Source organism: Panicum virgatum, chromosome 9K (assembly GCF_016808335.1).
Source record: "Panicum virgatum strain AP13 chromosome 9K, P.virgatum_v5, whole genome shotgun sequence".
In the NCBI taxonomy this organism is placed as follows: Eukaryota; Viridiplantae; Streptophyta; class Magnoliopsida; order Poales; family Poaceae; genus Panicum; species Panicum virgatum.
Window position 1 is genome coordinate 18,998,232 of NC_053144.1, and position 13,548 is coordinate 19,011,779.

The following is a 13,548-nucleotide window of genomic DNA, read 5'->3' on the forward strand; positions in this document are numbered from 1 at the left end:
CCCCGATGCACCGGTGGAGTCCCGAGCCACGCAGTGCCGCAGCCGGCTGGGGAGAAAGGATGCCGGCCGTTGCACCAAGAGGGAGGGGAGCTTGGTTTCCTGAAGCGCCGCAATAGTGGGCCGAACAGAGATGAGTTCGGCAAGCACATCGTCCCGACGGGAAACATGGCCGAGTCCACGAACGTTCCACGAGCAAATTGAGAGGTTCTTATTCATGGCGAGCATGAGCGGCACCAGAAGAACAAGGACAAGAACAAGGAGGAACGAAGCGCACAACACAAGCACAACACAGAACTGAGTTCACTAGACAAACAAGAGGCATACAAGTTACACCGGCCGCCACAATGCTGGGACCCCAACCACACATAACAAACCACCATACGCTCACGACCTAGTGCAGGGGGGGGGCGAGCAAAGCATCAGGCCAAGGACTCACAAGCTCACACAGCGGAGGAGGAGCAGTCCGGACATGAAGGACAGGTTCACGCCGGACAGTGAAGCGCCCTCTAGCAGGGTGTGCACAGTACTGATTATTGACTACACACAACATTAGGCCACCTCGGCCACCTCGTCGTCGTCGGAGAGGTCTGGGAGGCCGCACACACGCCCGAGACAGCGCAGCTTGTTGGAGGAGATGCGGCGAGGCGGAGGGCGCTCGAGAGCCCCAGACCGAGCGAGCGCCTCCCGCATGCGTGCGGAGGCACGCGCAAGATCCAGCTTGGCCGCCTTGACGCGAGTTGCCTTGGAAGTGGCGTCGACGTAGAGCGGGTCCTCCTTGGCAGCGAGGCGGAGGCTGTGGCGGCGCGTCCTGGCCATAGAGTCATGGGCCCGCTTGCGGCGAGCACGGCGACGGCGGATGCTAACCTCGTGTTCCTCGGCCGCCAAGAGATCGCTCAGGGAAGGTGCAAAAGACGGCGACCGACCGATCTCCCGCGCCCCCAGCAGCGGGGAAGGAGACAGTACGGGTGGCGGGAGATCACGGATCACCACCTGAGGCACAGCAGCAAGCGAGAGAGCACGCCCCAGTGCGCTAACAGCACCTGCGACAAATGACCAAATGGGAACAGAAGGGTACAAAGGGCGGCCCAACTCACGGCAGGCCGGTGGGGTAGGCCCAGGAGCACCAGCTGGAGGCCCAGATCCACCAAAGAGGGGGGACCCGTGCCCGCAGCAGGATAGCGGCCCACCAGCGGAAATGGGGGTTGCCCGGGTGGGGAAGTCCCTGGCGCCGGAGGGTTCCCGTCACCGCCGTCGTCGTCCCCCCAATCGGAGAAGTCCGCCTCGGCAGGGAGCGGCGCGCCGTCCGGGTGCGACCAGAAATGCACCACACGAACCTTGGCGATCCCAGCGAGGGAACCGCCCAGGTTGCGCACCATGAGGGAGGGCTTCACCTCGCACTCGTTGTCGAGAAGCACCAGCACCCGAACGACCGAGAAGTCGGCGATGTCCGCACCGGTGACCTCGTCGGCCGGGCGATCGTCTACCACCTTCAGGCACTCCTTGTCGATGCAGCAGACTTGGCCGTAGACCTGGATGGCACGCGTGATACGCGCCCTAGTCCAGTGCTCGGGGGGGAAGTTCTTCGCCGCCAACACCGCGAGGCGGCGATAGCGGCAGACGAAGCGGAAGTCGGCCTCCTCGTGGCGCACCAGGCGGAGGAAGTGTCCATCGAGGCAGATCAGACCGCGACGAATGGTCTCTTCCCGGAAGAAAGGATGCCGGAAGACGACCATCATGGCCCCGTGGGAGGAGGGTGCCAGCCGGACTGGAGGGTCGCCGCCACGCTGCTCCAGAGCGGTTCGGATGAAGAGCCCTGGGTCAGCGCACTCAGGCTCGATGAAGGCGTAGGCGAGGCGGCGACATGGCCCCATGTCCACTGGGGGCATATGGACCTCAACAAAGTCGCCTCCGACGGCGAAGTTATCGCCAGAGGGTGCAGCAGCAGGAGCGGCGGGGAAAGGGGTGGCGGCACGCCAAGCATAGGGGCGGCGGTGGTGAACTGCGGCGAAGGCAGGAGAAAAGGCGGCATCGGCGAAGCGGATGGCTGGAGTGCGACGTCGGCCCCCGGGACCAGCTGTGGAGCCGGAGGAGGCCGGAGGTAGAGTGGGGGTGGCGGGGGCGCCCAGGATCGACGTCCGCTCGTCGAGCGTCGGCGATCGCCCGAGCGCCTCACGCCCAGGCGGGAGTGCACCGGATGGCGGGGGTGCCTGGGGGCGGGGAGGCGAGTCGGAGTCGTCGCTTGTCGGGAGCGCCGGCCTCCGGGCGACCCGCGCCCAGAGCGTGGCCCGGCCGGCCATCGAGCACGACGCGCTGCGGTGGCCGTAGCGGAGACACTGGCGACACCGAACCGGATCCCGGCTGGCGTCGACGAGGTGGTCAGCGGCTAAGCACCGGAAGCACTGAGTATGCAGGGAAGGCAGGGACTTGGCACGGCGAAGACGACTGCCATCCGCGGTTTTTAAAGGCGGGGAGGCAGGGGAGAGCAGAGCCATGAGGTATGGGCGAACCGCTCCTGGAGGGGACGTCGGCGTAGAGTCGTCGGCGAGCGGCGTAGAGGCGGTAGCCTGGGTGGTGTGACCGCCGTTCGGCGCGCGCGACGAGCGACATCCGTTCGGCGCGTGAGTTGACAGCACCGCCCTGGGAGTTGAATGCGGCACAGAGCTGCAGACAGTTCGGAGAGAGGGATAATCTGGAGCAGGCGAGCTCACCCCGATTTCCTGGAGATACGGGGCAGGAGCAACAATGGCGGCAAGCTGCCCCCCTGACAGGCGGGTGGGAGGGGAGTGAATACAGGGTGTGGAATCCACCCCGGGGTCGCGACATGGGCCGCACACGGCCGGCCCAAGAACGTTTGCAGTGGTGGCAGGCCCGCCCCCGCCCGCGGTTCCAGGATTTTCAAAATGAGGCATGACGTCACCGCCGCTCTTGCCGGGAGAAGCTCCGGCGGCCACGGCAGAGGCAAGGGTGGGGAAGAGAAGCAAGGAAATGCTCTCCACGACGCAGCGCCCGCGCGAGACGATGTAGTTCGCCATGTTCCTGTCCACTGCACGAGTGGAGAACAGATCCGGCGCAATACAAACGACATCGAAACGAATGTGCGGACGTGAAAAGCAGTAGTTCAGAACATTGGCAACTTGCACCCTGGAAGGGCTGCCGGCGGCAGCCGCCGGGCGGATCCAGAAGGTGCCGTCGGAGGAACTACGGAATCTGGCAACGGCGGGAACAGCAAGATGGTGGAAGTGAAGAAGCGCAAAATCGGAGAAGCACACACCTGGTGACTGGGATCCGAGGCGGTGCTGCCCCGCGCCCCGGCGGACAGCCGTCCTTGAACGCCGCGTCGGGCACTGGCACACCATGGCGCCGGCGGGGGGCGCACCAGTAGCGCGCTCCGAGAACACAGTCGCCGGATGCCGAGAAGCGCGACGACGGGGGGACTGGACAGTGGCACCAATGGGAGTGAAGTAGGGGAGGGTGGAGGTGGGTAGCGGGAGGAGAGGAGGAAGAGAGGAGCTCAGGTGAGGGAAGTATGGTGGGTCAGGGTGAGGTTCGTCGGCGGCAAGAGGTGCGCCGGCGGCGTCGCCTGTGGGAGCGCCAAGGGCGCTCCCAAAAGGACTACCCATCCCCCTTCCAACTGACACTTTGATTCTCGGCGTCCTGGATCTCGTCAAGGCCGTGGCCTCCGATCGCCGGAAGGCACGTGCCTGGATCCCCCCAAAACGGCACGGCCTCGACTCTTGATGAGTGTCCCGGCATCTCGCAGCGTTGACACTTGAAACCGAAACAACAGTGGTAGCCGAACTGCTGAAACCCTTGCGTTGCCTCGCGCAGCTGTTCTTGTGCTCAGATCAGAGAAGCAGCAGTGAAATCCTCCGACACAAAACCAGCGTCTCCCTCCGTCTCTGCACGGGTTCCGACGCCCGTGCCGTTAAAAAGTTCACCCGACGGCAGCATGATGGCTGATGGGGAGAGGAGCCTGCAGCCTGCTGGTGCCGTGCCACGGTCCGGCCTCCGCGACTCTGGCACCGGCAGGCGACCACCGAAATATGCTCGCCTTCGGCGGCAAGGTCGCACGGGAGTAAAGCCAACTCAAGGAATAACGGGCACGCGCTGCCGCTGCAGCGCGCCGCGCTGTGAGCCGCGGGGCGAGCACGACAGGAATTCGGGGCGCCCCGGCAAGCCATTTCCTGTGGCGAGGTCAGGTCAAAACCCAAAAAGGGTTGGCGCACGGGGACAGGGTCACAGGGCATCAGAGCCGACGCCCGAGCCTGCAGCCTCCGCCGGGGCGGCAGGCTGCTGGACTAAGGGTGTGTTTAGTTTATTTTGCAAAATTGTGTAAAGATGTAAATATGGCATTTGAAGTACTAAATGAAGTCTATTTGCAAAACTTTTTGCATAGATGGGTTGTAAATCGCGAGACGAATCTAATGATGCTAATTAATCCATGTTTAAACAATAATTAGCGGATGGTTACTGTAGCATCACTGTTGCAAATCATGGATTAAGTAGGCTCATTAGAATCGTCTCGCGATTTACAGCCCATCCATACAAAAAAATTTGTAAATAGACTTCATTTAGTACTTCAAATTAGCAAGATACCGTTTCACTTTAATGCGTTTACGACTTTTTTGCGTTTACACGCAAAGAACTAAACAGGGCCTAAAGCGGAAGCAACGAACATACCAGCCGGCAGCCCCCACACCGTTTACCTGTGCCTGTGACACTGCCTGTGCCTGTGCTTCAGACCACAGACCATTCCACAGAGCCAGCTAAGCTAGCGTCTCAGGCCCCGTTTAGTTCCCAAAATTTTTCCTACACTATCCGTCACATCGAATTTTTCGACACATGCATGAAGTATTAAATGTAGTTGGAAAAAATAACTAATTACACAGTCTAACTGATTAGCACGAGATGAATTTTTTAAGCCTAATTAGTTTATAATTGGATATTATTTGTCAAATAACAACGAAACGTGCTACAGTGACTTTTCACCCAACTTTTCGTGAACTAAACACGGCCTCAATCATGGCTCTCAAGCACAGGCCCTCATTCCGAGGCTGAATAGAAATTCGACGCGACACATTTCAGTTTTCGCAAGAATCTGGATTTTTTGCCTCGCTCCAAGCACAGACGCTTCTGAAACTGCCAAACTGAAGAGTGAGAGTTGTCACCGTTCAGCAAGCGACCGACCATGCTGCCGCAAGAGCGGAGCAGATGTATTCCTGTGGTTATCATTCAAGCGAAGCACACTCCAAGTTGCTGCTAATGTACTGGGCAGGTGACAGGATGCAGCAAGATTGGCTGGCCACGAGGGATCATGGTGATGGACTGATGGTAGCCCGGACCAGGGTTTTTTTTACCGACTGGTTTGACAAAACCGCCGCCCTCCGGTTCCGGTAAACCGGATCGGTTTGACCGGTTACGGAAAAAACCGGCCAAATTCAAATTTCAAACAAAAAACGGCAGTTCAACCGGTTTCTGCCGGTTAGCCGACCGGTTTGACCGGTTTATCGGTCCGGTTTGAGTGGTAACCGGTCAAATTTAATTTTTTTTTTTAGGTTTAAATTCAAATGCCCGCAAAGTATAATAACTGAATGTTTGTATAATATGTTTTAGCCTAAATGAACCCTCCAATTCTCTTTTGTACTACTTTTATATTAATATAATGTATAACATATTTTATATTGTATTTGTATATTTTTGTATGCACGTTTTTTTGTTTAACTTCAAATGCTCGCAAAGCATACTAAATGAACGAATATTTGAAAAAAATTGACATCATTAGATTCGTCGCAACTTGAAGTATTTTTAGAAAAAATTTAATTTTTTTTTATTTTTTTAAATTCAAATTTAAATTTTGAATTTGGACCGGTTTGACCTGTAACTGCCGTATCCGGACCGGTTCCGGTCGGGATTTAAAACCCTGGCCCGGACGGCTGTGCGGAGTCAAGGACGGGAATCAATGCCGAGTAGCTGCACGGGTACGAAACCTTTTCAATGGAAAAGAGAAAGGCGGGCGTGGAAAATTAGATCCGGGGGGCGTTGATGATCGTACGGCGCCATTCAACTGGCTTCCAGGGAGAACGGACGGAAGGAGGTACGGTAAAAGAAATGGGAGGCTGGACTGAAATGAAACCCACGGATCCAACTCAATCCTTTTCTTGCGGGTTAGAGGAGAGCGTGTGCCGCCTGAATGAGACCTGAATCCCTTTCTCATGTTCCAGAAGGCGTCAAGCATTTCTTGGGAGGCAGAAGGGGTTTGCGCGCCACCTGACTGGCTTCTGGACCCGAAATGATTTCGCAGGCATTATTTAGGATGTCCTGGGAAGAAGAACACACTGATGCAATGACAGTGCAGACGAGAAGCAATATTGAATGACTAAAAGGCTTATGCTACATTTCTGAATCGACCGGGCAACAATGGCAAGATAGCATTCAGTGAGACAACTCCTTATCTGGTTTACTGAATATGCAAGATATTAGCGAGCACATGCTCATAAATATACATTTACAGATGAAATCGAATTACACACAAATAAGTTACCGAAGATTAGATAATAACTCTTCTACGCTGTTAGAACACACAGCTATATGAACCTGACGACCTTTGTACAACACTGCCCCCTCCTTTCAGCCGAACAAAAAAAAACTAAAAGAAAAGATAAATAGCTTTCTTTATACTCATCATTGAGCAGCCGCTTTGATCCTCCAAGGTTATTCCGATACACTGTTCTTGATCGCCTTTACACAGCCTCCTTTTGTTTCCAAATGTACAGTTTGTTTTTTTCACTATATAGTCTCACTTCACCTCAAATTGAATCTATAACGTTGTCTTCCTCTTCCCTCTTCCCATGATCTAGATACACCCTACATTGGATCACTGTCCCTCCAAGCCTGAAGCCCGGCACAACTGTGAACCCAACCTTCGGCCGCCCTGGCTTCCCAAGCTCCCTGCTCCCTGAAAACCCCTTCGACCGGACAATGTTCTCCATGTACACTGTTGAGAAATCCGTGCCCCGGCTGACCTGGAATATGGCGACGGCCGGATCATATGCCCAAGCTAACCTGTGGAGTGTCCATATTGAGCTTGCCATTACAACAAACAGCTCATAGAGTGGGCCAGCCACACTCATCACTGGCAAAGCCCCGCAGTCTGAATTCGCAAACAGCGAGGACTCAATGCCAGGATGGATCAGCTGTTTGTACTTGCGGCCGCAAAATTGGGCAAACTCACAATCCGGGCTTGAATTCATGAGCTCCATGGGGTCTGCATCTGAGTGCTCGATGAATTGCTGCAGCGACTCGTTCCTACGGATTGCCAGCTCGATTCCTTCAAGCTCTGCGGAGTCAGCTGTGGCCCCAAATTCGTAGGAGTCGAATCCGTCGAACATGGAGAGGCAGACGCGGGAGAGCAGCGCGTAGCGGCAGTGGCCGGCCTTGGAGTAGGAAACGCCTGGGTAGGCAGCCGCCGCAGCCGCGGCCAGGTCCCACCCAGCGCACCGGAGGACCTCGGCGAGCGCGCGGGCGAATCGGTGTGCGACGCGGAGCGCGTCGCGGAGGACGGAGTCGAAGACGCCCGCGGAGAGCATGGCGCCGACGGCGTCGCCGCCCGGCGGCGGCGCGAGCGCGCGGTCGAGGCGAGCCGACAGCCGCGCGTTGGCGTCGTCGAGCGCCTCGAGGTCCAGCCGCAGCGCGGCGGCCGCGGAGTCCTTGGCGTCGAGCGCGGCCTGCAGGCGGTTGACCACGGCGTCGAAGGACCGCAGCAGCCCCTGGTTCTCGCGCACCTGCGCCTCGAGGTGCGCCGTGAGGGTCCCGCCCCCGTCCGGCCCCGGCGCGTCCGCCGGAGCGCCCCACGCGATCCGCTTGAGCTCCGACAGCCGCCGGAGGTGCGACACCGCGGCGGCGTCCGCGGCCGCCGCCGCCTCCGGCAGGAACGGCGCGTGGGCCGCCTGCAGGTGCAGGTACGCCGCCTGGAACGACGAGGCCGTCGCGAGCGCCGCCTCCACGGCGGCCTCCTGCCCGGACCCCGCCCGCCCGCCCCCGCCCCTGCCCCCGCCCGCGCTAGGGTTAGGGTTCAGCGGGTCGGGCTTCAGCACGACCACCCGCTGCCCCGCCAGGACCCCATCCGCGCCCGGCGCCGGGGAGCGCGCGAACCGGTCGGCGTCCTCGTACTCCTCGTCCTCGGCGAAGAACTCGATGGTCTTGGTCTTGAAAGCGAGCGCGAACTTGTGGAGCATTGCTGCGCCCGCCGCCGCGCCCCTCGGCCCACCCTCTCTGTCTCCGCCGCCGGGCGGGGCCGGGGATCGGCGACGCGAATTGCGGGAGCGCGGAGGTGGGGGGAGGAGGCGAGTGGTGGGTGGCGCGGGGCGGTGGGGCGGCGCGGGGTTGGGGGCGGTGTGGGGTGGAAGTGAGCGAGGAGTGGGGGGGATCTGGGAAGGAGAGCAAGAGAAGCAAGGCTGTCTCCGTCGGGAGAAGGGGGTGGTGGAATGGAAGGGGTGCGTGGAGGCAGGGTAGGTGTTCGGGGAAATATGCTTGTACGCTCGGGGAGGTCTCTGTTTTGCCATGGAAGAGATCGAGAGATGATGGGTGGGCGGTGGGGCAGGCGGGGGGCACTGGTCGACGCGCGTGCGTCGCCAGCCAACAGGGCCTTATTTGCTTTCAAAGCGCTACCTAGCGATACAAAAGAATCTCATATGTATAGTGTGCTAAATGAAGTCTATTTATAAAATTTTTTCAGAGATGAGTGTAATTTTTCGCGACGAATCTAATGATTTTAATTAATTAATGATTTGCTACAGTGATGCTACAGTAACCATCCTCTAATCGCGCGGTCAAATGCCTCGTTAGATTCTTCAGGGTCACTAGCACAGGGGTTCTGGAGTTAGTTTTGTAAACCGGCTTTAGTTGACACCGTAATTAACAGTCAAAGTGTCACTATTCACTAGCGCGCTACAAAACCAAACAGGGCCAGGTACGCTCCCGTTTTTTTTCCTTTCTCCGCCGCCCCCGCTGCCGACCGCCTCCTCCGACTCCGGCGGCCTCCGCTGCCTCCGCCACCGCCGCACTAACCAAGCACGCCACCGCGCCGCCGTCGCGCCATCCAGTCGCCCCCGCCGCCGGCCACCGCCCACCGGTTGTTCGGCACCGCCCGGCCGGCGGTGCGGGGCGCTCCCGCGCCGCCGCTCCCTCCGCCGGACAACCCGCCTCCACCGCCGGGCCGCGCCACCCCTAGCCCCTTCCTCTATGGCCGGTGGCCATGGGAGCCGGCGAGCCACCCCCACCCCCAGCAACCCGAATCATGAAGGCGGCCGCTCCGCCCACCTCCCACCCTCCCTGGCCGCCCCCTCCCCCCAAACCCTAGGTCGCAGCGGTGTCCAGAGGTTGAAGACGACGGGTTGGTCATGCCCGTTCGCCGCTTCCTCTAGCGGCGCACGAGCGTCGAATAAGAATTTCGGGGGCTGGCCCCATAGGTAAAAACACTAGCAGAAAACATTCCAGTTTCAGAGCCAGAAGTTTTGGAGTGTTTGCAAAAATTGGCAGAGCTCCTGCAATTTTAACTTTTGAAAAAGAAACAAGAGAAGATGTGAAGACTTGATTCATGCATAACATATGAAGATAAAAAAAAACTGCAATCCCACTAGATTTGTGCATTCAGAACCTCGAAGAAGAGCTTGATGACTATAGTGATGTGTTCAATTATGCAAACTTTAGATTCAGATTGAACCTCTTTGAAACCTGGGCAGGAGCTTGAACTCGTAATATTAAAACCTCACTAAACTTTAGCACTATCATATATAAACAGGAGTGTTAATGGGGTGAGCTAAATTTTGATCAAGACTTAAAAAATTTAGCAATAGTATGAATGTTAATTAGTGCTGAAGTTGTAAACTTCAATCCATCCAAATAGATCCTTATTACATCAAACATTCAAACCTATGTGAGATTAACTTTAAAAAAAAAACCTATGTGAGATTGAAACACTTGAATTGCTGCCTTACTAGTCACTACCATAGATGGTCAATGGTCCCGTTGACTAACTGGCCTGCCTGGCTGGCTGGCCCTTTCTCAGAAAGGTGAGTTGCCGCATCGGAATGAGCTGGTAGAAGGCCAGACCGCCAGAAGCACTGAAGCAAGCAGCGACCACGCGGTGGCCAGGGCAGCAGCGCACCTAACTGCCTCTCCGGCCCCACGCGTCATGCTCTACCGGTTCAACGCTTGGAGGCTACCGCGGCAGCTCGGGCGTTCTTTAGTTCGTCCGCTTGCCTGCCTTTGTGAAAAAAAAAACTTGACCTGCGGTGTGAATGGTGAAGTGGATGGCTTTGTTCCGTTGCGCTCGCAAGGATTCAACTGTCACGGGCACGGATTCGGCGAGGTGGCGGCCTGGGTTGTTAGTCGATGAAAGCGACTCACACTCACACTCATACACACGCGCGTGCGCACACACGCACGCACACACAAACAGGGTTGCGGCTAGGGCTGGAAAAAAACTTGTTAAGCTGGCTCTTTCTGCGAGCTTGGATCTAGCTTCCTTCTTCTTTGCTACGGGCGACCGCAGTAATTAGTAGGAGGGAATGGTACACGCACCTGTTTCCCTTAGGCCTCCTCCAACAGAGGTCGACGTCACCAGCTAAATTAGTTTTTTAATCGGTGAACAGAGGTTGCTAGCGGTACAGCTCGCGCTAGGCGAGAACAGGGTTTACTTTTTGTTTTTTTACCGAATCCCGCCAACTGCCGGAAACGAAATTTCGACCAAAATTTTACTAATTCCGAAAGGAAAGAGAATTTAAATTCAAAAAACGAAATTTCGATGAATTCCGACCGAAATTTCGGTGAATTCCGAACGAAATGGTGTCAGTTGTTATTTTTCTACTGCTTCGGAGGTCAAATGAAAAACTTTTGAATACCAACTTTGTTCAGTTTTTCGAGATCTACAACTTTTGTTTCAGAAACTTTTTCATTTGAGCAATGGTTTGAAAGTTATTTAATTATTTCAAAAATCACCAATTTAAAGTCTTGTCATTTCATGTGACAACTTCCATTTTCTCTCTTAGGTCTCAACTAGACTTTTATTATTTTTGTTATTGCGGATATGCCTATAAAATTTCAGGGACATTGGTTGATCCAATTGAAAGTTGTTTTAAATCCAGAACAAACATGATTTGAATTGGTTATCAATTCATGTGACAGTATTTGAATTTTTTTTGGATTCAATTTGTATAGAGAATTCCTAAAATGCAATTTATATAGAGCGAGGAGGGGTCTGGCGAAATGCCGAGCTGCGTCGGATACTAAAAAACTATAAATTCTACCTCATTAGACTACAAATAACCTTGTTTTTCCACTAAAATATAATTTTAGCCTAGCAAATGATCTTAGATTTGAGTGTGTTCTAATCCTATTTGCTCAGAAGAACACCTAGTTTTTTATCATATTTTTTTCGAATTTTTTATAAATATTTTTGAATTTTAAATTTGAAAACGAAAATGGCGAAAAGTACCGGAATTTCATTTCCCGGTAACTAGCGGAAACGAAAAAAAAACCGAAATTTCGGCGAAATTTCACCGAAAAGTTAAACCCTAGACGAGAACACTACCCGATGCAGCTCTCCTCACAAACACACATCCCAAGCTGCATTGCTGTTCTCCCTGCTACCCGTGATAATTGCGCATAGAGATGTCGTGGCCGATCTTGACAGAAGAAGATTTCTATATTCCTGTTTCGTTCGTTTTCTCTCTTTCTTTGGAGAAGTGACGAGGGTTTGCAAGTGGAATGGAAGAAGACGACACTAGCTAGCTACTCAGCTAGCAGCACAGGTGCCACATCCGCCTCACAAGCAATGTGAAAGATGCTTCCGTCTAATTGTCTCGGCCTGCAAACCGAGAGCGCAGTCTCTCCCTCCAAATCTCATCCCCAAGAAACGCTAATGATTCCCGAAGATTTGTTAGTGCAAGATGACAGCAGCATAGGTGCCACATCCTTCTCACGGCAGCAGTGCGTGCCGTGAGGATTCTCTTGTCTTCTCTGCAAATGGGCAGCGCACTCCTCTCTCTCTCTCTCTCTCTCTCTCTCTCTCTCTCTCTCTCTCTCTCTCTCTCTCTCTCCCTCCCTCTCCCCATCCAGGCAGCTGCTAGCTCCGGATCTCCAACCGTACTGCCTGCCTCACTGAGTAAACGGGAGACTGATAGATTACCAGTGGCGAGTAGTTTGTGGTTCGCAGCATCAAGCTCCGCACCTGTGAATTCAATGATTGTTAGGTAGGGATAGATCAGACACGCACTGCTTGGTGGCTTGGTGCTTGCTCTCCCTTTTGTGCGCGGCGTGTGTGCTTTTGACTTTTTGGTACTTGGTGGGGTTACTTTAGCAAGTGTTAATCTGGCGATGGCCATAATTAAAGGTGCGAGGACATGCCGTTGCAGAGCTGCAGAGCTTGGGAGACTCTGGATAGAAAAGAAAAGCTAACCCTTTGACCTGGGGATGTCTTGTTTAAGGCACGGCCTGCAGGGGTGCAGATCGGAAAGAGCGCTTTTCTATTCTGCGGTGATGGAGATGAAGTGGAGACAAATAGGAAAGTTCCATCAGCTCAACGGCGGCTGAGGGCCTGAGGTGTTGGGTGTCTAATTATGATTTAATTAAATTTATTAGATCTGTCTCGTAATTTACAAGCAAACTATACAATTAGATAATTATTTCGTTTAGATTTAATACTCATAAAATTTTTATTCGATGGGATAGTTTTGAAATTTTTAGTTTTGCAACTAAATAAACCGTCTGGAACTCTGGATCTGCTCGGAATGCAGTACTTTCAGATTTCCACGGAGCAGGCATTGGTGTACGGGCAAAACGAGCGGATGGAACACACCAACGGTATGGAAGGGATAAAAGCCTCGCGGCATGGGGAACTGGGGATCACCGATCAGGCGATCACCCAAGTGCCCAACGCGCGTTTTGCTTGTTTTTTTTTGTGTGAACTGGGCTGTATATGCGCCCAATGGGCCCTGCAAATAGATTATGACGAGCTCCTTTTTGCTTTGTTTTGCTTGGTCCACGAAACTTGCGGGCTTAAACCAGGATCCTCCTGAAAAGAAACCACTTACCAGTGCATTATTGGTTTCGTCCTGTCGTATAAATTAAGCACATTCAAAAATTTCTTGTCGACTAAATAACAGTGACCACAATTGGTTGTTACTGTCGTGTGAACGGCCGAGTTAGTAGGCAAGTACTCGTACCACCTTTGGCCGAGGCGACTCCTGAATCTGTCTCGCGCCCAGCCAGGAATTTCACGGTTTATTACCACCAGGGGAGACAGCCCCAACAGGGAGACGACAGACGCGGGCCATCACTGCGCGTTGTGCTGGTGTACCACTACTACTGGGCTTGGCCTGGCGACCGCGAGCCCAGACGAGCGGTGTGGTACCGTGAAAGTCGGGTCCGTCTAGCCGGTCAAATTTGCTGCGTCGGCTGTGTCTGCAGGCACCGCCTGTGCAGATCGCTGCATGCCTCCTGCTGCAGCAATCATCAGGGGATAAAAAAGCGACCGGCCCGGCGGCACAG

The 13,548-nt window shown here is 54.6% G+C and overlaps 1 protein-coding gene across 1 annotated transcript; it reads right to left on the reverse strand.

Annotated features, from left to right (window-relative positions):
• Window positions 1-6,436: 6,436 nt before the first annotated feature.
• On the reverse strand, window positions 6,437-8,502 carry LOC120650562 (protein GRAVITROPIC IN THE LIGHT 1-like). The gene has a single exon (XM_039927735.1). The coding sequence runs from the start codon at window positions 8,232-8,234 to the stop codon at window positions 6,807-6,809; it is 1,428 nt and encodes a 475-aa protein (XP_039783669.1). The 5' UTR covers window positions 8,235-8,502; the 3' UTR covers window positions 6,437-6,806.
• Between the last annotated feature and the right edge of the window lie 5,046 nt (window positions 8,503-13,548).

What these genes read in the sequence shown, in the direction of transcription:
- LOC120650562 (XM_039927735.1), bottom strand. Translation starts at nt 8,234, where the DNA reads ATGCTCCACAAGTTCGCGCTCGCTTTCAAGACCAAGACCATCGAGTTC.